Source organism: Ostrinia furnacalis, unplaced genomic scaffold (genome assembly GCF_004193835.3).
Source record: "Ostrinia furnacalis isolate ACB-3 unplaced genomic scaffold, ASM419383v2 OfSCF0802, whole genome shotgun sequence".
Taxonomy (NCBI): Eukaryota; Metazoa; Arthropoda; class Insecta; order Lepidoptera; family Crambidae; genus Ostrinia; species Ostrinia furnacalis.
Genome location: NW_021131041.1, coordinates 725,734 through 752,067, shown reverse-complemented (window position 1 = coordinate 752,067; position 26,334 = coordinate 725,734). Strand labels below are relative to the sequence as shown.

The following is a 26,334-nucleotide window of genomic DNA, read 5'->3' as shown; positions in this document are numbered from 1 at the left end:
CTACTACATTTAAAAAGTCAATACTTAGTATATTTGTTATATTAATACACTAGCGGCCGCCCGCGACTTCGTACGCGTGAATCCCGTTGTACCTCCTTCATCTATCTTACGCGGTTTAGATTTTTTCATACAAATGTTTTTTTCCGCTAACTCCCGTTCCCGTGGGAATTTTTCAATATCCTGTTGTAACTAAGCTTCAAGTTTACTAAGGTACCTGCATGCCAAATTTCAAGTGTCTAACTTAAGCGGTTTAGATTTTACATACAAATGTTTTTTCCCGCTAACTCCCGTTCCCGTGGGAATTTTGCAATATCCTGTTGTAACTAAGCTTTAAGTTTACTAAGGTACCTGCATGCCGAATTTCAAGCGTCTAACTTAAGCGGTTCAGATTTTTCATACAAAACGATTTTCCCGCTAATTCCCATTCCCGTGGGAATTCCTAAGTATCCTATAACCTGCCCAGGAGTATGAAGAATAATTGTGCCAAGTTTCGTTAAAATCCGTCGAGTAGTTTTTGTTTCTATAAGGAACATACAGACAGACAGACAGACAGACAGACAGACAGACAGACAGACAGACAGACAAAAATTTTACTGATTGCATTTTTGGCATCAGTATCGATCACTAATCACCCCCTGATAGTTATTTTGAAAATATATTTAATGTACAGATTTGACCTCTCTACAGATTTATTATAAGTATAGATAACACTAGTAGATGGTCACTGCTTTGGTTTTTGTTTTCCTTTTTTGAAAATTACTTTGCGAACAATGTTATTGGTTACATAATTAGTAATATTAATAATATTCATTAATACTGGTATAAGCTATATTATGTAATTGTTTGTTGTTCTGAATAAAATAAAAATACTCCATTGCCAACCGGATTTTAATATGCCGGTTTATAGGTATTGACTATTGAGAGATTGAGAAGTACTCAGTAAAGCAACAGCTTGTCAGAAGGATGTCCGCGATAAATATTTTGTTTGTTATGGTTCTTTTAATTAGATTGTTTTAAAAATTTATGTTTGTTTAATGTGATACAGTGCAGTGAAAAGTGTCAGTGATATAACTCTTTAGTTTTATGTTGGCAGGCAGCAGAACTTATTGTGACTATAAAATGTACGTACTTTTCTTTCAACTTTAACGACCATGTTAAAGTTACTAATTATTCATTACCGTACAAAGAAAAAATAATTAAATTAATTAAGCATGTGATTATTAAATTAGTTATGAAGGCAAGCACCTTAAATTCTGAAATTTTCATCAGCGTATGATGAAAAAAAAACACATTATTATGAATTAGCAGAACTGTGAGAATGGTTACATTGCTTGCTGTTTTTTACAGGATATGAGCTGATCAATCACTTGCTGGTATTTGATGAAACTGAAACTTTTCAAGTATCTTCAAATGTAAGTACAAGCCAGCCAAATAAAAGTAGCTACTGAAAAATATTTCTTTTACTCGTATGTTATGCTTTTATATCTTTTTATATGTACTCTTTCAATTGTTTTGTTTTACTTTTTTACCTTTTGTGTACCCGTTGAATCAGTGTAGGATAAATAAAGCTGTTCTGTTAATGCTTTCCTAAGTTAACTATATAACGCCTGTTTCCCATATTCAAACCTTGTCTAAATCCGGATTACATTACAACTGTCAAATTGAATTCAGTTTTAGATTAAATATCCAAAATAGTCGATGCATTTACACTTTAATATTGTTAACAATATGAAATGTAAAAACATCGAAAACCGCAGATATTTTTACCAAAAAAATATTGAAATTTGACAGTTGACGGAAGGATCTGGATTAGGATTGAATATAGAAATCTAGCATAATTCGTAACTTTACTCTTACTCGCTTTACTTTATAAACATCTAAGATAGGCATCTCTTAGCAGGCAGTAACTGAGACCCATGTTGATTTAAGTCTGCAAGTTTCTAATCAAGCCAGAAACCACCTCAGTGATTTATTAGCCAATACAAAATCACTATTGTAAGCTGTAATAACTAGTCCCATTTCATGTTCCCAACACTGCAATGCTATTGCAGCCAGGATGTTATAGATAAATAGCCAATAAAACCCAACCAACGATGACGAATTTTAAACAAAGTCGTAGGTAGTGTCCCCAATTTTTGTCTTTACAAATAATTTTATACTTGATTATACACTTTTTACTAAATTATTGGATTGGACTGGTGGGTAACAAATAAGTAAGTCGGAATTCTTGTCTCACGTGGGTCAGCGTTCCACCCTGAGAAACAAACACGCGTATTGACATGAGGCGGTATCGATGCGACGCCGACATCGCCGACGCGGCCGACACGCCGCCACCCGCGCGGGGTCACGGGTCGGACCGCCTACTCGGCGCGGGCGCAGCGCGGGGAATTTGTCGATAAAAACGCAATCATCGACATCTGATCTAGCATCGTTTGTTTAAGTCCGAACGGATTGGCGGAATGTGTCACAACAAATAATTCACTAAAAATCGAAGACTCAAGTTCACCAATAATAATACAGATAAAGCTATTTACTATTCATCTTAAATTTTAAGCATCAGAAAATATTATTACGCCTATTTGTGTTTTTCAGCGAGCAACAATATTCATTCACCTTTAGATTTTAAAGGGATTCCTACTTTCTTTTTACGTGGGAGTTTTGAAAATATTTACTGTTATGGATGTAGGTGGTCCAATAAATTAATCAATTTTATACGCAGTGATGTTGTACTCGCTCGTTATTCGGGTTTTAACTATTACCTTGACGGTTTTATTATTATCTGTGAATAACTAAGTATATGATGGAATTGCATTACAATGAGAAAAACCTTCACTTTGAACTTTGCCCAAAAATAACTCGATAAGCACCTGTCAAATATACTATCGACTCTTAACATCGTTGGGCGCGCTACCCGACCACGGTCAAAAGTTCTAGCTTTACCACCAAGCCCGTGCAAGTGGACACCATCTATCATCGGCCGGGTAGCCCTCGCCACACAAGGAATGACTCGGGAAATGATGACTACGGACATTCTGATGCGAAGGTTAATTGCACGTAGGCAGAGTATTGTGAACGATTATCGTACGCCCCGGCTAAACGGTGCCGATCGTGTAGAGAAATGTTTTGAATACCTCACATTCCGTTATTGGTCAGCAATTTCGGGCGATTGTGGCTGGAGGTAAAACGTTTGATGATGAACAAGTTATCGATGTATGAATACGCGTCTAGAAGTACTTATGAACTTTATTTTGCAATTAGCTACGAATAGCATCGTATAGTATCATCTGTGTCAGTAGAAATGCTTTGAAGAACACCTTGTTCATTTGAGTTAGCATAATTTAATCTTGCTTTTTGCGGAGGGAATACTTACTAGCGTAGTATTTTTTGCGGCAGTTCTATTCGTTTTTATTAAGAGTACTTATAGGTAATCCTGTTTGGAATGCGCTTGGTGTTTGCACATATTTTATTATAATAACTTTTTTCAATTTTAAGAAAACTTGTCATTTTCACGGACTGATACCTTTGGGTTATTGATAGACAGTCAACTAAGAATGAAGGACAAATTAAGTGAATTATTATTAGATATCCATCAACAATTAATCGTATCCAGTCAATTAAAGTTGATTAGGTAATGTCTACCGTCCTTTGATGTGAAAATTAAGTTAGACTTTGAATTCTTAATTAAAATCACAGATTTTAAATTTTTATGTTGCATTTTTCTCTACAAATTATCACTATTACGGGATTTGGCAACAAATCACAGACGCATTTTTTGGGTTTTACTATGACACGGACCTACCACTAACAGAAGATAATAGCTTTGTAGAATCTTGCAAACAACTGGTCGTTCACGCTTGAAGCTGGCTCTTTTCACTTAAATTTATTGTCAGCAAGACGTTTGTTTCGTAAAGGTAGCAGGGAAGCGCTGGATGTAGGCTGCTACCAATCGATCAACGTGGAAAGCTTTAGGGGAGGCCTATGTTCAGCAGTGGACGTCCTATGGCTGAAATGATGATGATGATGATGATGATGAAGACGTTTGTCAGTCTGAAAACTCGCTTGGCATACTCTTGCACAATCATGTGTGATTCACACGCAGCTGTAGAGGAGGTAGGAACTGGTCGACAGACCTGCCAGAGCAGGGGCAGGATTCACTTGGCGCAGTCCTGCTTGCAGTAGACGTGGCGGTCACGCAGGCAGCCGGTTTGCCACGCGCGCCGCCCACTTCTAGGCTTCCAGCACGACCGGGCAGCACAGTCCTGCTGCTAGAGCGAGGGCGGGACTCACTTGGCGTAGTCCTGCTTGCAGTAGACCTGGCGGTCGCGCAGGAAGCAGGAGGGGTGGCGGTCCAGCTGCACGGCGCACACGCAGCAGCGCAGGCAGCCGGTGTGCCACGCGCCGCCGCCCACCTCCAGCAGGAACCGGTCGGCGATCGGCTCGCCGCACGCGCAACATGTGCGGTGCTCCGTCTGGAACAAACACGAAAGTTGAAAGAAAATACTGCATTACTCGTATTTCTTTCTTTCGGCCTTAAGACACTACTGACTTTTGGTCAGCCGAGCGGGGAGTCTAATAACTTTGGTGTAAGAGAGCGTATGCTTAAATCTTGACTAAAGGCAGAAAGCGTTCAGTGATCTTAAAGATATCAAAGGCAACGCTGCAATAATGTACTTGTAGTCATCGGTAGCTCTACACTTCTCAAAGACACCGGTACTATTGGCTAACGCTTTGATTGAATCTTCTATCGAAAAATATCATCAAACCGTATTTTTCTTGGGTTGACTGATTTGTGATAGATTAAAGTTACCTCAGTATCATCTCACCATTTTGGCATCTACTAAAAATAAAGGATTTGACTGTGATACTTTTCTGTTGCAATATGCAAACAATGCACCCTTCACCGAATTAAATCTTGGTGTTTACCATTGAAAAGTAATTAAATTAGTTTTTTACACGCGACAGTTGCAAGCAGGGGAGCTGCCGAATAATTACATCAGCTCGTGGGCGTCGCAAGAATTAGTCGGTGTTTGTTTGCGATGGCGCTGCGACGACGCGCGTTGTGCGGAGCCATAATCTAATACGGTTTGCGCAAATACGCCGCCCCGTCCGCGAGACGCGAACAACTGCCGCGGCGCATATTGATCAGTGACAAGTTCGTTGTGATGCACTGACGATATTGTAGCAGGCGAATAAATCTAATCTAATCTACAACTCAACAAGCCATGGTCTTAGGTTCACACTATGATTATGAGATTCGAGAAGTCTGTGATGGAAGCAAACAATACATCACAGACATAGGTTTTAATTGAGTTTAGACATTAATTTTAGCTTTATTCATAACGTTAGAACACTTATTATGTAAGTAATAAATGTAACGCATACCTTAATATATGAGGTTCCATTAAAAGAACGCACATCCAAGAAGTAATTCCGCTGCACAAATGCAATAACTTTTTCTATGGGACCAACAGCCGTATCGATTTTTTATTTAAGTCAATTTTGTTTTTGTTTACAATACTTTTTCTGGATACTAGTCTGGCAATAAATCAATACTTGGAAAGCCAACTAGGCCGTTGGCGAGCAGCACTCGCATTCTGGGTTCCGTACATTTTCGTAAGTAGTATTGCGTGTTTTTTTTTATGGTTTCTCAGTTAAAACCTTGTTTGTTGTTATAAAATAGTTGTTATAAAGTAGCTAGTGAATACTGAAGTAAATTGGGTTAGGGAACGTGAATATATTCCTGAGAACTGCCAAAACGCTGTGTCAGTTTTTCAACGGTTGGAGGGAACCCATAAAGCAACGGCAAAGTTACACCTCAGATCATAATTCGTGCAATAAACATGGTTGGTTACATACACTGCGGTTGCAGGTTGCGAGTTGCGTATCAAATGCACAAGATGCGCACTGTCACGAGCGTGAGACATGCGCGCGCGCCACGCTACGGTTGCAGCTTGGAGGCATGGCAGAACTGAATAAAAAACCAGTTCACCCCGAGGAAATTAGCTTAATTGTTTATACGAGTAGGCCAAATGAAGTCCACTGCTAGACAAATGCCTCCCCCAAGTTGTTAGTTCTTCGTTATTTGTTTCCCTTGAACTACTCACACGAGATTGAATAAGAAATCAACAGGTGTGACATGTTGTACACTGTATGTACTCGTACTTGACAACTATTGACAACATGAAGTGTCATTGGTATGCCTAACATTTACCTGAAAGACCTAAAACACTAACATAAAGATATGTGGTCTGGCACAAACATTCAGTAAGCGTCAGTTTAGTTATAAAGCTCAAAAAGGTGTAGTAAAGACCATTGGGAATATGCCTACTAGCCTGAATTTGACTATTGATTACCCACTCCAACTCTCAGAACGAGGCAATTTAAGAGGATCTTGTGGATATTCTTTGGGATATCTTAAGGCTTGCCAATACAACTAAAATACTCAGGGTTTAAAGTAGCAATATTAAATGATACAGTCATGTGAGGGGTACGCCTTAACGTTATTTTATTTTACAAGCAAAAATAAGTAAGATAAGTAGGTGCTAATGACCAACATTGTAAGGTGAGCATTTCATTAAAATGTAAAATACCAATAATGTGGACAAATGCAGCGCACGCTACACATGATGCATGCGCCCGCGCCATGCTACGCGCCGACAAAGGCCATATAAGCTCTACCTTCATTTGATACATTCGAATATTTTTTCTTGTAGGTTCTCTATGTGTTTAGAATGTTATTGGTGATTAAAGTTGTTGCCTCTACCGTTAACGAATTAGCGTTGAATCAAAACGCAAAAAATACAACAATAAAGTACCCACCTAACAACAAGTATTTAAAATCATGGAAAACGTAATTAATTTAAACGCATTCTTAAATTGACAGTAAGTATGTTACAACTGCGTAATAGATACAATTCTTACCAATATTGTACCCAAGTATAACATTAGACCTTAATTACGAAACGACGCTCAAATCTCAATTTAATCTCAAGCATCACGATGCTGAGCCTTCAAGACGGATTCAGGCCATCGACTTTTAAACTTCGTTTCTGAGAAAAAAAGAGATGGTTATAATAATTATGTGTAAATAACGAACGTTAAAGGACCACTAAACAAATATAAACAACTGTTAATTGAGTTTGTTAGGATATTACGAATAGCATAAAACTACAAATGAAACCGCTAGAAATTAACTTTAAAATCCAGAGTGAAACTAGAGGCACTGAGCCGTAATACAGTTAATATTAAATTTCTAATGAAAAAATGTGGTCTATTTTATTTTATTTATAACGATAAATAAAAAAGTTAAACAATCGCGCGGACAACAATTCCGTAACAATTAGAAGCTGGTTGCGAACACGACATGTGGATAAATTTTCATTAAGTAGGTATAAAGTATTTGTAATATACTTACTTCAAAGTAAATAGGGAAATCGTTAAATTCCTTTCAGCTATATTTTTTGGTGTATTAATTTTAAAACTCAAGCAGCAAATGATTGTACTCGTAACAAACAAAAGTTTACATCACTTGTTTAATGGTGATTTTCATTTTTAAAGTACAAAAAATATTGAAAAGAAATTAAATTATTAATTAAATGTACAATACATCAGCGTCAATATAATCATTTTCCAAAGAAAACGTGAGAAACTTTCTGCTGCTTTTATTGGACAAGAATTGCCTAACTTTTTAATTGTTTAATTAAATATGCCTCGTTAAAATTTCTAGACGTTAGAAAATTGCGCCAAAACTTTAATAATTAACTCCAAGTACCTAAATAATTGAAAGTACACGATGCAAAAAAAAATTATCGATATTAAAAAATTAATCAATGTTTTGTTTTCGTTTCGACGGCTAGTTTATGTATAATGGATGTCGGAAATTTAAGAGTTTATAACCAAGCTAATAAATTGAATATTTGTAAGTGTTTTTACGAAAATTACGGACTAATTTGGCGCGTAAGTAGTGTAGTAAGTTGCGTCACGATGCTGTCGCACGCGCCGACCGCCCGCCCGCCCCCGCGCGACACGCGGCGGTAATCTAATGATATGCTGTATAATATAATAAGCCCGTTGTGTTGTGTTGTGAAAGACGTTTAGAGAAGGCGGGGCTATTTACTCATTGCACTTAATAATGTGAATTTGTATTTTAATGCAGCGTTCTAGTAAACCGTTGCATTCTGCAAGACGTGCAATGCGATGCTTCTCTCAGAGCTTAAGTTCTATTACGTCTGTCTATCTTTGTATTGTGAACACAAGCCTTCTTAATATTCCTTCAAATTCAAAAGACGTTAGTCATGGAGGAAACAAAAATTAAAAACCAACAGTTAACTTTCTTCCGCTTTAATACGAATCAAATCTATTGAAAATCACTAAGCAAGTAATATTCTCCGGCTGCTCGGATAATAGCCGTAGTTCATAAATTTCGCATCCCAATTTCATACGGATATCGATGTCGCTATTGTGACAGGTCGAGCTGTCATTGACTCCGGCCGAGCGCACCCGGCGGGGACAATGGGCCAGGACTCCAGCGCCCCTCGACAAATTCGCGGCCGCTCGAGCCCCACAGGCCATAAACACCGCGTCCCAGCCGTCGCAGCGCCGAATAATAACCGCACATATGTAATCGTCTCCCGGGTGTCCCTGTCCCACAAAGCAGTTGCCACATATCAAAATTTCGTAACAAATTTCTTAAGGGGCCCATTGACAAAACCATAATAGACCCCCGACGGCCGCATTGTCACGCACCTTCAGCTGACTGATATCCCTTTTTATGACAGTTTTTCTGCTAGCCCCGGCCCAGCGAGCTACTCGTGTATAATGACGTTGTTTGATTGTATTTAACGCGTCATTTAGAAGGGTTTATTTGCTCTGCTTTTGGTTAAAATTATTTAAATGAGGTTTACCTTTTTGTTTGCTCGGGCTTGCTTCTGATTCTGTGTGGCGTCTAAAGAATATTTCATAAACCAGAATATTTCATTTCCATCTTTATGAATATGAGTCACACATGAAAATGCTTGACCATACGTGATACCAAAGTGTAATAAATTTCTAGGATCGTTGAGTGACAATGGGCGAGTGGGGCCGGGCCGTTGTCGCGGCAATGAATAGATCAGCGACAGATGAAAGGCGTCCCTAAACGCATTTGGCGATGATTTGGCGGGCGTGACTGGCCCCGGAGCCGGAGCTCTTGTCGTTTGCCGTGGCTATTGGAAAATGATTAACTGTTCTCGAGTAGTCAATAAAATTGCGGGAATGTCAATGCAGCTTTGCAGCAGGCGTGTTAGATGATACACGGTCGATCAATGTTAAACACACAGAATTATTAATCTGAAATAAAGTATTGGACAAGAGTCAGGGAAGTGACTCTCCTAAGGTCTAGCTCTAACTCAAAAATATGTCCAAAATAGGATGATTTAATTTCCCACTGTTCAACTCCTGACACTTCTTCATTCAAGTAGACACAATAGCCCAAGAAAGGTAGCAGAGGTGACTTTATAATCTACAAAATAAAACATAATGCGACAATCAGGCACGGCTGACGAGCTGGCGCGACAGGCGTGATCCGCCCGCATTGTGGGCTCGGCTTTGAGCGCTCGCGGCGGCGCCTGCCTACGCCATTGTCACAAGCTTACGTTTGCAAATCCGATTTATATTTGAATATAATTGACTTTCGGCCCGTATCAGGTACTGAGGCTTGTATCTCATTGTCTGCGGCTGATCTCAATGGCATTTTTATCGGTTGAACATGATAAATGTATTTAGAAGATTAACTACGGTGGGTGGGTGCGCTCGGAGAACTCCGGCGATGGGCGCGTAGCTATTCAAATATTTCAAAGAATCTTGTACGATACTTATTAGCCTATTATGATACATTCCACCTTGAACAACTCTTTGATACGTCGGATGTGTACGACGGGCGAAACAAAGACAAATAATACGAAATGGTGAGAAATAAAAAGCTGCAGAATACGATTTGTATAGCGGGCCCCACACAATAACGCAAACGAGTTACAGTTTTCGTCTCAAATTTCCATAACACTGCCCAATTCCGACTTCTTGTGAATTCACAGCTCATTCATATTCCGGGGGAAAACAATTTTTGAGGCGGCGAGAAATCACGCGGAAATCGGAGGCGATTTGTTGAAAATATTTTTCTCGACAGCTCGCCGTCGGAAAGTTGGTTGTTTTTTAGCGATACTCGTCTTATTTGTTTTCGATACGCTTTGATCCGTAAAGAGGGTTACATTTTGGAGGGTTTTTTCATCGATCATCGAGACTCAAAGCCCGAAGGTATGTTCAAAACCAACTGGCAACAAAAAATGTCGGATATAAATTATGTGTGTACGTCAGCGGAGCAGCAGTGTGGCCAGTGCGGGCACAAAGCGCGCGCCGCGGGGGCCGGGACGATGGCAGAGCTTCACACCATTCACGCGTCGTCTCGAGTGACGCGGGTCCCGGCGACTATCCGTCATCTGCGCCAGCATGCAAATGTTTCCTTATCGGGGCCATCTCGCGCCTAATAATACACATTCCACGAAATATCACGCCTACTGTTTACAATTAATCAAAACTTTTGTGTTTACAGAGATTTCACGTTGGATATTAGTGACATTTCTTTTTTATCCGAAAGATTTCAATCCGTTGCAGCGTTGGTAGATAGTTTTTTTTAGTCTTCTACCGCTGTTCACCAAACCATTATCATAGAATGTGCCATAATTTTGAGTAATTAATATGTAGAGCAGTATTTGAATCTACTGACCCTAATTTGCCGAGCTTATTTTCTACCTACAATAAAAGATTTTTGAGCATTGTACTACCAGACTTTTTACTACAATACAAAAAGCTCCGTAAGTTATGCATGCCAACTTCAACCAGTGATACTTTATTATAAATTGTACTCAACATTGAAAAAACTTGTAACGTATTTGTTCAAACGTAGGGTTGCATGAAAAAGATGACTTCTGCTTCCCTATCTTTGCAAAATCACAGATCGAGTGCTGGTGCTGGTTTGTAAGTTGAGTTGTGTTGCAGCGCTGTAGAGTCGAGAGTCGCTGCGAGGACTCCCGCCGCCGGCAGAAGGCGGGGCGGGGCGTGGCGAGCGCAGCCGTTACCTGCCGGCCGTGACGTCACACCCGCTCGCGAGTGACGTCACTCACCAAACACTGCCAGTCAACACCAAACACTTGCATGAGTCAGAGCTCCACTATTTATCAGTAATTTAACAAAACCCAAAATAAGCTAAGACTGTTCACTGCAACCAACATTTATTTTTATACCAACTTACTGGTTGGATTATCATCCAACTCGTATAAAAATTATTTTTGTAGCATGTTTTGAAAAGTTGAGGAAATACAAAATAACATTTACTATTAAAATCAAGCATTATTTTAAACTAGCTTTCCGCCCGCGGCTTCGCCCGCGTAGAATTTTGTCTGTCATGGAAAAACTTTATCGCGCGCTTCCCTGTTTCAAAAACCGGGATAAAAACTATCCTATGTCCTTTCTCGGGACTCAAACTATCTCTATGCCAAATTTCATCAAAATCGGTTCAGTGGTTTAGGCGTGAAAGCAAGACAGACAGACAGAGTTACTTTCGCATGTATAATACATATTATAAGTATAGATAAATGCTTACTTCTATTTATGACTAGTTTCGATATGTTATTTTTAATTCAAGTAATATGATGATGTTTCACATGTTATGTGAATTCGAGTAGCTCAGGGCACATCTTGACATTTCTACATTTAGATCCACAGATATTTTTGTGATTAATATTCATATTCGAAGTTGCATACTTTAAAATAAAACTACAAGCCGAGAATTATAGAAACTCAATTAATTTATAAGAGTTTACGTTTTTTAAATGTATAAACTCTGAATATGAATGCCTTGCAGTAAACGATAAACTAAATATAGATGTCTACTACTAAGGAATATAAAGTGTACTTGTAATTTGTGAACACAAACCCGAAATCTAAAATATAAGATAGTTATAATAATAAAAAGAGCATAAATAAACAAAACATTAGATCAGACACGACTGTAAAACATGGAATCCTTATAAGTATAAAAATGGTAGTAACTAACTGTTGGTAGAAAATATTTTACAGATTTTTTCAGTCCAAGGAACTTACTTAATACTCGTACAAACTTATCCGTTATGATTTAAAAAAAAATCTTAAGTCTTGGACTAGTTTATTAAAATATTCTACAGTTATCAGTTTAGGAAAACAAAGATAGCATGGATCTAGAACAATGATGCACAAACATTCAATGTGCTTTTACGTGCCCTTAACTTCCCGAGTGGCCTCTGGTCCAAGGTAAGCCTGTGCAAGGATTATGACGTGGTCTAGAATCAAACATTTAGATTGTTACCACTACCCAGCTCGGTGCCAAACTCTATGGACTGATTCAGTCCATAGAGCTCGGTGCCCGTCTGTCTTCCTTCTTATGGTGTCTTCATGTTGATTTCATGATCAAACTGAACGCTTGTCTATGCCTTTGTAGCACGAAAGATACAATTACATCGTATAATGAGCAACTTCCTATTCCTATATTGACATATTATGTTTGAGCCAGAATCAGATCTGGATAATACACCTAAGACTTCTGGGTCCAGTAAACCAAACGATTTCTCTGGTTACCTACTTGAGAACTTGATTGTATCTATGACTAACGCAAGTTTTTTTAAGAATCTTAAAGCTTGTAGACTGGCAGGACGAACAGAATAGTGACCATTAACAATAAATTCGCCTGTTATTGCCCGTTCGACTCAAAAGTAATATTCTCTTTCCAACTTAATGAGTAATTTTGTTCTAACAGTTCCACATAATATGATCGGCGCCAATATTTATAGGTTGCCGTTAACCCGGCCGGGCCCGAGTTCTCATATTATAAAATCGATTACGGTTTCACTTTTGAACTGTCGGTCCATCAGAGAGTTATCAGGGCTGTTAACGTTTTTTCGAATGTTTTCGATACAACTATCATAACATATTAAGCTATAAACAGGCCATAAAAGAGAGGTGCGGGGGAGGGGAGTGATAATTACAAACAATTAGACGCCGTCGCAGCGCCCCGCGGCGCGCGCGCATTCTCTCCGTATTTATTGCATATTGGAAACAAAACCGATCTCTAACCTATTATATTGTCTTGGGACATCTGACTCGGGCCCAACGACCATTATGACGGAATGGGATCGCTTTTCGGATCGAGTTTTAGTTTATTATGAAATTACATAATTACTCTTATTAGGAAACGAGTTTATAAGCGATAGAGACTTGATCACATCTCTACATAAAAAAAATGAATTGCCGACTTTATTTAAGTTTTGGTGAGATTCTGTCATTCTAAAAATATTATAAATAATTAACTAGTTAGATATTACATATTATAACCGTAACAGTGCTTTTACAAAACATAATTTGCTACGACACTCGTAGCTTAGCATATTTCCATACAAATGTACCGATGCAGTGATAACACGAGTCGTCGTAGAAATTGCCAAGACTAATCAATGAATGTTCACTAATCAATCTGACCCATTAAAAGTGACGTGGCGTTTCCTGGTGCATTGCGCAGGCGAGGTCTCTTGTAAAACTTCGTAAATTGGGGCTTTCTGAAGCTTTTTTAGCTAATACAAAGACCAGCGTGAAATTTTATTATTTAGTGTTGATATGTTTAAGGAAACTTTTTAAGAGCACTCAAATTGAATTAAACGGACAACGTTAAAGGGTTTAGAGATTTTACGGTCACAACATAAAACGAGTTTTGGATCCTAAAGACTCATAAACTATATTCAAGAAAACCATGACGAATTTAAATAAAAAGAGTTTTGTAATTGTCTTGATGTTCAGATAAAACCATAGTGCATGTGATTTAATTATAGTTTGTAATAGGAAAATGAATTTCTATTCCAAATGTGAGAAAAGTAGACCCCTCCCAAAATGTTGGGTAAACAGCCGTGAGCAGGCCGCTGCGCCCGCGCCGCCCGTCTTATAACTCACGCGTTAATAGGAGCGGCACTCCTTGTGCCAACTATTAAATACTATTCACATTTTACGATAATACCCAACAAACTCTTATTGACGTATAAATTCCGGGCCTTTTTCTCTCGGAGCAGCCGAAGGCGCCAGTTCTTTCTCGATATTAATAACGCTAGTTCTCTTTTGGGCTTAATTACGAGTCGATGATGGCCGCTCCGAATGGGTGGAAAGTAGTAAATTAAACGGTCGGCGGACCCTTTTAATATTCATAGCGTTTTCAAACAAAATTTTAAAGTAATTAAAAGTTGTGTTAATATTCCGCAGCGAGCCCCGCGGCGCTGCCGTTGTTTGCGTTGGTCGCATGACTTATGCGCGCGCAGCCGCCGACACTTTTGTAATATATTCTTAATTACAAAACTATGAGTAATAATAATAAACAAATCGGTGCGGCGTGATGTGATACGAGCATGTACAATAATTTTCTTGTCACATTTTAAATGGTTTGACAAAAATAAACGTCTTCTCAATTAAAAACTGACTTCGTTTAATGTTTTATAAGTTACTGAAGTTGGAAAATGAATATGAAATCTATCAATAAAATCTTGAAAGGTATATTAATAGAAATAATAAATGGTCATCCAGAGTGCGCATGTCATTGACTGTATTACTGCGGTTCGTCTGAATCACCCGCAGCATCAATTTCCGTCGTCGAGTAGTTTTATTTGATGCATATCTAAAAGGCGAGCTTCATCCAAAAAGTCCACGATCGAAATTCATGCGTCCATAATTAAATTACCACTAAATATGCGAGATGTTGGCACCTTGTCCGCGTCGCGAGGATGCGCAGGTGCCGCGCAGCTGGCCGTGATCTATCGATCTACGCGCCTTTGGTGTGAACTGTTCGTGATAGGATCGATGGTCAATCTGTTTGAAGTTTTTTCACTTTTTGACTGCAGCCGCGTTGCAAGATGATTCCATTTATAACGTTTATTGAATACGTGTAGAAGCTCAATTGTTAAAAGCTCGAAACAGTTTGGGACTAGTGTTTTCAAGCTACCAGCAAATTCCAGCTTACAAGGTCTAGTAATATTGCTGTTTTGTCAATTTACATCAGGACACGCAATGCTCATCGAAGATCGTTTTGTCCTTTCCAAACCGGTTTCTATTTGTTTTTTCTTTTAATTGGCGTGCAGTTTATTTGAAACAAAATACCTAACTATTGGATGATATTCGTACTGTGCAAGAGTTTGACTACAAGATCAGATTTGCTTTTAAAGCTATTGGTTAAAGATTCTATTTTAAGTTCACGTCATCAATGCCATTTACCGGACTTCCCTCAAGCCTTTAAAGTTTTTATTTTGACCATACCGGATTTCAGCGCAGTTAAATACATATTCTATTTCTATGCTAAAGACATAGATTTTTATCGGGAGTTCCTTGTTCTACGGTATGTAAATGGTCTGTGTTTGCTGTTTAGCTTCAGACGTCGTGCTCGACTGAGCGGCACCACATATGTCCATGGACACAATGCCCTATAAATAAATATATACTATAGACACCATGTACCTACATCTTTTGAAACCGTCACCTTTATTTATTATATTATTTACAAGTTTAGCTTCATTATCTGACTGGCGATTCGCTTGTAACTCGTCTAAGCTCTACTAAAATATTTATCAACTCTGTTTCCCATCAATAAATAATATGGGACAGCACACAGCTGCTAAAGCAAATATCTGTGAAATATAGAACCACAGGCAAGTTTAGAATACTTGAAAACTCATTACTATTGAAATATGGCTCAAAGACAGGCGAACTGCTTCCCGTCGTGGGAAGATGCAAGTCGTGCTGGTCATTACAAAAGGCAAGCATTATTTTAGTTTGATACTTGTAAATACGAAGTATAAGTCCTTCATAATTGTTATTAACTACAATCTAAAACAAGGTAAGCACTACCTGCAAATGCCATAAGAAGGAAGCAATTTGCTGGTTATGAGCATACACAAAAACATAACCTTCCTTTACTTTTAGCGCTGTCAAGTAAAAAGAAATTGTAAGATTTTACTTCGTCGGGCATAACAATACGAAAGTCAAGTACCAAAACGTCCCTGGGAGCAGGACCCGTTGAACTTGATATCGATTCTCAGGAATTATTCATAGACGACAGCGGCGCTCAAAAGGATAAGATATTGTTTACTTCGCGGCAATGTTTTTATAATAAGGTAGAGTGCTTTGGAATTAATTGGTTCGTTTTCAATTAATAAAGTTACTCGTAATTTCACTCGATAGCTTAAGTATACCCTTGAGGTACACACGTAGCCCAATAGAATTAGACGAAAGAGACAATACTTGAGTTAAAAAAACTTTCATTACAGTGCTTGTTTACAATATTATCCAAGGAAGGTAGATAGAAACAAGTATGTAGTAGAGCAATAACGGGCTAAGAAGAAGACTGAAAAACTTTAATGTTATTAAACTGTTCAGTCTTAGTGTGAAATGACCGTTTAGATAACCGTACCTTTTATGCTCAAATAAAGACTAAAATTTCCATATCCGATGCCGTCTGGCAGTCTGCTGACCAGGGTCCAGCCTGCCTGTGAGCATCAATACCTTAATCAACCTCTGGCAAAGCACTTTCGGGCCTATCACGAAGGGTTAGGGTTCAAAGTCGGCAGCGAGCGGTGCGCGCACGCCGCGTCGCCGCAGCGGGACGCCGCTCGTGCGCCCGCGCCGCCCACGCACCTGCCGACTGACAGCACACTAGGGCTGTCGGCGGCTCTTTAATGAGTATTCAATAGTGTATTGGACTTTACCCTCGAGGCAATACACAGAGTTTTTAATAGTTATACGAACAAATGAAAAATAGGGACAAAAATCATGGAAGCAAATCTTTTCAGTGGTAGGTACTAACAATTACATGAAGTGTAATTTTACAAAATGTCTTTGATTATTTATACAAAACTAAGAGGAAATAATAAAACCAGGCAGTGCTCACTTATTTGATGACAGTAAATAAGAAAATTATAATCTGTGGAAATGGTAAACCTAACCTAAACCACAAACTTTTGATTGTTTGTTTCAAAATTTCATTGTTCGCCATAAAAATGTGTTTTAATTCAGGCTTCAAAGGAAAGTTTGTGGGCAGCCTTGGCTCGCCACCTAGTGGTGCCATTGTCTGCTAACGCCAATAAGTGGAGCGTTTTGTCCGGGCCCACGCTTGCGCCGAAACAAAAGGTGTTTAGAGCTCGCGAGTGTCTAGGTCACCTGAATTAGTCGCCATTTGTTTTTACTAACAGCCTCTAGCCCGCGTTGAGAAATGGCCAATGTTTGTGCCGGTATTCACACGACACAGTCAAGCATTAAATTCTGCTTTTGTTACATCAAATAGGCACTTAAGTAAGAAAGAAATATGATTATTTTTGTGTAATTTATTAAGATGAATGATTAGGTAGGAAGAGCTCGTATTACGTTCGTCAAAACAAAACTCAGTTTATTGAGCATTATTCTTAGTTTCCTGATTATTGGGATGTTTAGAAGGGATGTTCCTATTACAAGACTATTATTTTCATTATATTAATATGAAATATCTCATGAGTTTTGATTTGAAAAAAATTTAAACAGTAGGGTAAGTCCAGGATAGATGCCCCACTTTTTGAAACAGCTCTGTAACTCAGTAAGTAAGTTTTTATCAACAATTTGACCTTAGTATCTGTAAACTTTGGTCTTTCGTCTATGATATTACTATAATTATTTTAGTTTAAGTTATACCGATTCTGAGTAAATACCATTTTAATTGACCTCTAAAAAGTGGGATAGACGCCTAATGTGGGGGATAGAAGACTCACTGCATGATTGCTTCAAAGGATAGATGCCTGATTAGGGTTTCTGCTCGAGCTTTCTCGAACTCGAGAAAACTCGAGAAATTTGGCTTCATTCGAGACGAGAAAAAAAATACCGGAGCTCGAGAATTCTCGAGTCTCGAATTTGAAGCTTTAATATTCTTGAAAGCCTATTTTCTTAGACAAAAGTAAGATTTTAATTATTTAATAGGTTAACGTTTCTTTTAGACTGGTCTAGTCTTTCCTTTTTTACCCTACTGCGTGACGCTAAGGAGTGATAATGTGTTTAACAGCCTATGTATGTATGTTTTTTGAAGCACTATAGAGACCAAACTCCGGGGTCGATTTTTATGATTCGCACGTCAATCGATTCCTCTCAGTCCGGCGAGTGTCACTAAAGACAATCGTTAGATTTGTTTTAACTGTAAATATATTAACATGGCCGATTTTTGGCGCTATAATATGTAATAAAAAATATCTCAAACCTATCGAGTGGAGTATCAAAATAATGGGTTTTTAAATAGCTTGCAAAATGTATTTTCTTTAACTAAAAGATTAAAATAAAAATATTATTNTAGGGTAAGTCCAGGATAGATGCCCCACTTTTTGAAACAGCTCTGTAACTCAGTAAGTAAGTTTTTATCAACAATTTGACCTTAGTATCTGTAAACTTTGGTCTTTCGTCTATGATATTACTATAATTATTTTAGTTTAAGTTATACCGATTCTGAGTAAATACCATTTTAATTGACCTCTAAAAAGTGGGATAGACGCCTAATGTGGGGGATAGAAGACTCACTGCATGATTGCTTCAAAGGATAGATGCCTGATGCAGGGATAGATGACTCGTTAATACAGTTTTTTAATTCTAAGGATCAAATGCATTTTGAAATCAAACAAGCCAAGTATTATTATTTATGATTGTTTGTTATTAAATGTATTAAAAATGAAATTTAATATTTTTTATTAAAAATAGTACATAGTACATCCACCCGAAGTCGGGTAAAAGGTAATTCGATCAGAAGGGCACCCTATTTATTACTTTCCTAAGGTTAGCCGTACTACATTCTTTTTTCTTCTTACTTGCTACTTGTGACAAAAAGAGCAGGTTAGGATAGATGCCCCTAGGTGCATGGGACATGGCCCTAAAGGCATCTATCCCCAAAAAAAATTAGGCAACTATCCTTTTAGCATAGGATAGGTGCCTTTTTTAATAATAAATATAATAACACTAAAAATCGAATTAAACATAGCTATCCCGTCTAATTTATAAGATAGTCTATCAAATTATATAAAAATCTGCTTCATCTTACAGCTGACAAAAAAATTATCCATTAAAAGATACTTACTAATTTTATTTCGACGCTCGCTAAGGTTTGGCCGCGGAAGATTTTTGCTCTCACTGGCTAAAAGAACGCACTCTTTGATGGTTTGCGAGGCGAAAAGTGGTACGGGGAGGTCCCTTTCTATTATACGTACTATACCTTTAGGCTAAGTTGCTTGTAACATAGTGTACTTAAAATCGCGGCACCTATCCCACTGGGGCATGTATCCTGGAATTACCCTAGAAGTACCGTTTAGTCAGGTAAGTAATAATATAATTTATTTTTCAGTTGTTTTGATATGAAATCATCTCACCACCATGGTGGTACTTTACTTTGCTTTTGATCTTGGGCGCTCTTCAGCCAAAATACCATGAAAATTGACGTCGTATTTACGTTACAGAAACCAAACAGTTTCGTAACGTATGAACATGTAAAGCCTTTGCGCGGAGCCGCCGCCGCGCGTCACGTGTCAAGCGCGATTTTCCTGCGCTGTTTGCTGTAGATGTTTGTTCGCCACATAGCCTCCATTCAGCAGACCGTTTACACAAGTGACTCCTGCGCACCGCGCCCGCACACCGAATCAATTTAATTCGTATCGGATAGAATTAGAGTCGCAAATTGATTGATAGAGCCGAGCGTCTGTAATATAGATGTCAGTTTGCGTTTCACACGCGTCCTGCTGTGTCGACCTAGTTCGGAATTCGATAGAATACTTGGTAATTGTTTAGTATAAAGGTCATCTACTAAGAAGGGGCAAAAGGAAAAATACAAAAATCTTTAACATCATTTGTTGCAGGTAAACTTTATCTTAGTTAATTTCCAATTATACAGCTCAATACATTGTAATGTTCCCAAATGCCGTTTTTTATGTGATTATGAGAATCTCACCTGAAGGCATCATTATGCTTTCTATATCGGGGTATTTGATTAGTATAAATTCAGAATCACATAAATGTTAGTCAATGCATCCCTTTCAGCACTTTATAAGTAGCAGTATCATGAACTATATCAAACCTCCCCGTGGTGAATCTTGATATTCGAGGTCGTAAAGGTGATGATGGAAGATAAACTCATTGAGCTCTACATACGTACTCGCCAAATTATTGCCTTTTTCAATATTCCGAAGATCCTAGAAGATATAAATTTAAAATTGAAATTCTTAAGATGAATCTCCAAAGATATCTGGAAGTTCTGAAGGTAATTTCGAAATTAAAGAGCAATTTCTTTGGTATTAAATACCTAGTTACATCCATTGTTCGAGCCACCTTCAGTTTACACAAACGCCAAACATTGCGCAACTCGCGGCTCTCGCGCAAGATTAATAACTTCGATCTGCGGCAAGAAGTCCGGCAAACGCGATAGTCACCACGCACACTGCACAGCGACACGGTAGGGAAGACCTTTCAGACATAAGTACAAGATAAACCCTTTTGAATTATGACAAAATAATGGTAGATATAGATAGGTTTAATATTAATGCAATCTTAATAAACAAAGATATTGTAAAATATATTTTGAAGTACATACACGTACATCATAGTTTCAATGAAATCGGCAATTTTGTTTCACACATTTAGAATATTAACTAAATCAAGGGTAGGAGTATGTGTGTATAAAGACTCTTGATATACACATACCCTTGATCTAGTTAATATTCTAAACTCTTAACTCTTGAATCAATTGAGAATTGAATCAAAGAATTGAGAGAATTCAATTGTAGTAGAGTAGGATATTACACATGACATGACTAATCTCATGGCTTAATCGAGCCTAGTATGCATTTTTGGCTATGCTGGAATTTTTGATAAGTTGGAACAGAACTTAAAGCATATCAAATCTGTAGAGAGAACCTACTGGTCTACCTCCACGTGCCTTAAGCCTACCCTGCCGAAGCAAGACAAATGCCCCAACAGCATTATTAAAATTGACACGCGGCCGGATTATAAAGCTTTATAAATATATTCGAGTGATTAATGCGTCGACCATCAACGCTCTTTGGTTTTTAATAGCGGGCCGCGTAGCTCAAGCTGAAGAGCCAGATCGTTACGTTTTGAAAATTACTGAAGTTGTGTGCAAGTATTTATAAAGAACCGATACACAGATGCCTTCAAGATCTTAGTATCTGAGATAGAAGTTAGATCCGTATTATGAAACAATGCTCTACAGCAGATATACGACACTAAAATCATGTCTGTGATTACTTTAAATATTGTAATTCAATCGCGGACATGTATCGATGTTACAGTTTGAATTAAAGTTTAAGCTTAATTAGATATATAGTAGAGTCTTTTTCTAAATTGGTTGCAATTGTTGCAAATAATAGAGGTAAAGAGTGGGGAGGTCATTGCTAATACATTATAAGTCAGATTATGAGCTGGCTGTTCTAATCAGGCTAGGTTGGCTGTTGCGCATACGCACACGATACAGCCAACACAGTAATGGCAGTGTTTTTGTAGAGGTAAACGCCGGGATTGATACCTGACGGACTGCACGCGTCGGCGAAGGATTCATTATGTTCATGTACGTGTAGAGATCAAACCAACATGATATTGATGGTTTCTGGAGAGATAGAAAAAAATTGCCTAAATCGTATGTGCACTGGTCAAATTAATGTAATGAAAGATTTTCGAATCTGAGTGTTTGGCTCTACATAAATGTTTGTCATCTACGTAAGTGACAATAACTACAGGTGTCGTTTCATGATTTTTTCATTTTAAAAGTGAGGAATTTGTAGTTAAGTATTTTGAAACAATAAGGACGCGAAACTAAACGCCAGAAATGATAACGCAGAATGAAACCGCGTTGAACAGCTTAAGGCAACTGACAACCCTACCTAAAGGGCACATCTGGACACAAGCGAGAGGACTGCAGTGTTAATGTTGATGCATTACATACCGTACCTACTTAAGTTCATCGCGTTATTTGTGATAAACGCGCGTTTGGTGACAGCGGCGCGGGCGCAGAGGAGCTGAATTGATAAATTACTGCGGCCGCGCTCTGGGGCGAGTAATCCCTACGAAATGAGCCTTAGGCCGAGATTACACGCCGGACGCGCGGGGCGGGCTGCCGGACACTATCGGACATGTCGGACACCAAGAAAACAAGGAAACGGGTCATTTTTTATTAGTTGGTAGAGCACTGTATGTATTATTGCATAGATCTGCTCAAAAGGAACATACGTTTTTACAGGAAATACATTTTTAATTTTTGCTTCTTAGTTATAAGCGTACTTAAGTACGAGTGAGTAAGCACAAGAATTTTAGTCAGACAACTTCCCAATATCTATTTGACAAATTTTCCCGAAAACATCATCCAAACAAAAAAGTGTCCGGCTCAACCGTTGCCTGCTGTCCGGAGCACAGCGTCCGGCGCGCGGCGTGCTCTGCGCGCGCGCACAAGACGTATGGCCCGCATTGTCCGCCGCCATTTGTTACAGGTCGAAATATACTACTTTATGAATCCCATAATAACTTTATAATGAAAAATGTACGCCATATCTATCAGAGAGCAATGGAAAATGTGTTTTATTAGTTTATTACGTACGTAATCTGTTGATCTTATAAATCGTTTAAGCCAGCCGACAAAAACTTTTGAACACATTAGATGTTTTTTAAATGGTAATTTTTAAGTGCGGCTTTCGGAAAATGAAAGTACGCTCTGTTGTGTGTTTGAGAAACGGCCTGATCACTTAGCACTTACGAGATGCGCTTTACTGGACTTTACTATTATGTAGATTTTGTGATACATTGTGTATACACGCATATTAACAATTCTTGTTTTCGAAAGCCGAATTTTTTAAAATCATTTTTGTTTCAGGGCAATTTGATTAAATTAAAGAAAATTACAAAAGTTGAACATGAGTTTCGCGCATTAATATCATTTAATCGTGCGGAATATTGTCGGCGCCTAATTATTATTCATATTTAAGCGTGTTTGGTGGTCGCGCCTCTTGTTTCCTGCGTTAAAGCCTTGTAAACGTAAATTTTGATGGATCGGCTTGTTCTCAGAATGTTCACACGTGCGAGTTATGCTCTGACACTAACTGCTGACGGACAGTCACGGCATCAACTTCGGTAGAGGCTAACTGTCAGGCTGCAAGTTGACAGCTCATTAGTATTAATTGTGTCGTCGAGGGGTATGGTATTGTACGTATTGTCGTGCGTGCGACGATATCCAAAATTGTTACTTACTTCCTTCATTAAACCAGTTCCGATTTCAATCATATTAAGCAGGTTCACCAACACTGAAAATCGAAAGCCATTAAACGAAACGAAGCTCAAATCCAACTACAAAATTGGCCTTTGACGGTGAATTTGTATATTTAGACCAATTTAATGACAGAATAAAAACCAACTTAGGCCCATGTTATGGAATATTATAGTTTTAACTAGATTGATTCATAAATTAAATTCAATTTATTTTTGTTTAGTACCCTAACCTTGCAAAAAAAAATTCTGAGTAGGTATAACCTGTAATTGACGTCATAATATACCTACGCATGTGTGAACTGATATGTGACTTTGTTGGTGTACCTATATTCCAGTCAATGAATGCTTTAACGACGGTGCACCGTGCGCGGTGTAGAGAGAAATCTTTATTGACTGGACTACTAATAAATAAATCATTTAGAGTAATATTGTGCATGTAATTTTGTAAATTACACATCCATTTCCGGTCATGCGCTATGCAAAAATGGTCTGTGATTGCCTCTACATGGCCGTTTTAGTCCACAAATTATTATTTTTAATTACATAGAAAAGTCCACGCAATAGTACCTACTCCATGAATGAAAATGTGAATTATTTTAGTTGACGTTGCTGACATATTATGGTAATGAAATAAATCAGTGATTTAATCAATTTAATTGACGCCAAGATTTTTTGAAGTTTTAATTAACATTTGTAATTAGCTGAAATCATAATTGATTAATGATAAAATCGGTAAGTATAAAGAAATATTAACTATATCATTTATATGCTTATTTAATTTTGTATGGATCACAAAAAAAGATGAATGAAACTATAAATAAATAATCACGTTTATTCTTTATTACGTATTTTGTTTTAAAAGCTATGAAATACTGTGACTCCAAGAATAAATAGTACCTGCAACGTCAGCTAGCCAGTTCATCGTTCGTTCGTTCGTTTCAGCCAAATGACGTCCACAGCTGGACAAAGGCCTCCTCCAAGGCCTTCCACAATGCACGGTCCTGCGCTGCCCGCATCCAGGCTCTTCCCGCGACCTTTACCAGATCGTCGGTCCACCTAGTAGAAGGCCTGCCCACGCTACGTCTTCCAGCCCGTGGTCGCCACTCAAGAACTTTTCTGCCCCAACGGCCATCGTCTCTACGAGCTATGTGCCCCGCCCACTACCACTTGATTTTAGCAATTCTGCGAGCTATGTCGGTCACTTTGGTTCTCCTGCGGATCTCCTCATTTCTGATTCGATCACGCAGAGAAACTCCAAGCATGGCCCGCTCCATCGCCCTTTGGGTGACCTTGAGCCTTCTTATGAGGCCCATAGTTAGTCAGTTCATCGTAACGTAAAACAATTATTAATCCCAGGAACGTTCGACTCATGTTTTTATGTTTCCTTACATACACACACTGGGTTGTCATGTGGCTTCAGCCCATGAGCAACCATAAGAGCTTTCATCTTTATCATCATCAGCTACAGCTTTTACCACAGCAAGTCTAGAGCCGTAGCCAAGCGGTGAGCGTCGCTCCCGCCGAGCCGCGGCCCTAGCGCCCTAAATCACGGCCGCAGCCGGGCGTCGCCATTGTGCTCGCGCGCTGCGAGCGTATTTATCAGGCGCGCGCAGCCTCCTCGCGCACCTATGACTACGGCTCTTTGTACTGGACAAGATACTTTGTGAACACCGCGAAGTATTTTAAGTTTTGAGTCATCATCATTTCAGAATAGTTCACCGAATTATTAGTTATAATTATTCAAGTTCCATCGACTATGGACTTTACTATTCCGACCCGTTTTAGACATTGTGCCGTCTCATTGTCATTTTTTTATTCATAACGAGGAAGCTCTTGGCCTGATGGTAAGTGACGATAAGTACAGCAAGTTATTTTTAAATTCATGTCCTGACTGCGATGCGACTGTACTCGTAAATCTGTGGTTAAGTCCTAAATAGTATGTGTAACGCGAAATTTTATGCAAACATCTCCGTTGAATTATAAATCTAACCATAAAAATCACTACATTGCCAACTAGCTGTCTTGTTGGTTTGTTTTCTAAAACTCTTTCAACAAAAAACTAAAGTAATTATTTATTTTAGCAACTTTGTAGTGTTTTGATTGCTTCCAAACCTCTGAAAGCGGTCGAAAAAAAAACAAAAGCTAGTCATCGAAGCAGTCCAAATTCCACTCAAGATGATATAGTGCGCCGGCGCAGCCGTCACAACAGCGCATATTGTCCGCGCCCGGGCGGATATTAATGGCCCGGGATTCCTGCGTAGACCACGGATCAATCATCCGGGTGTGAAGTATCGATGCACTTCGCGATCGTCTATGTCGATCGCTTGTCGAATGATATTGTTATTATTCTTTATAATCTTACTCAATTTTAATATTTAAATCCAAGATGTTCCAGATTTTAATAGATACACATATACCTATGTATTTTGATGTCTTGATGTTGCAGCTAAATTAAAATGGAACGTTTACGTCCTAAAGGTGAAAGTTAGCTTTCAGGTAAAACTGATTATGCAGACCTAAGAGATTAATTAAGAGTTTTGGGTGAATTTCAACAAGTGCATATTTTTGCCTAATTTTGGTGGAAATTGTTATTTGTGTATTTTTATTCTTTAATTATAGATCAAATTTATTGGAAACTTATACTGTTTCTAAAATGATTAACACAATAAATTTTGTCCAGTAGTTTTTTAGATTTTCCTTACACCAAAATTAAGAGAACACCAAAATTTATATTAAAGCACCAAAATTAGAAAATATGCTGTCAGTCGGTCATATCTTAGTGCCAAGCTCAAGAAATGGTTTTAAATTTACCAGCACCGACTCCAAAAATATTAATCATGGTATATTGTCCTAATAAATAAATAACGACGTACTTATTTTCTACTTTTAAGTGATTGTTGGCGTCGGTTTTAATTTTTTTGTTAAAATTATTTTTTTTCATGCTTTTTAGTTGATTAGTCCTTGTTATTGTCACTG

At 38.3% G+C, this 26,334-nt stretch overlaps 1 protein-coding gene across 1 annotated transcript in view; it reads right to left on the bottom strand.

Moving 5' to 3' along the window:
• Positions 1-26,334, bottom strand: part of Awh (LIM/homeobox protein arrowhead) — a 56,309-nt gene that overhangs the window by 14,341 nt on the left and 15,634 nt on the right. The window contains exon 2 of the mRNA XM_028300897.1: positions 4,288-4,469. Within this exon, the coding sequence (XP_028156698.1) occupies positions 4,288-4,469 (182 nt within the window). The remainder of the gene's footprint in view (positions 1-4,287; positions 4,470-26,334) is intronic.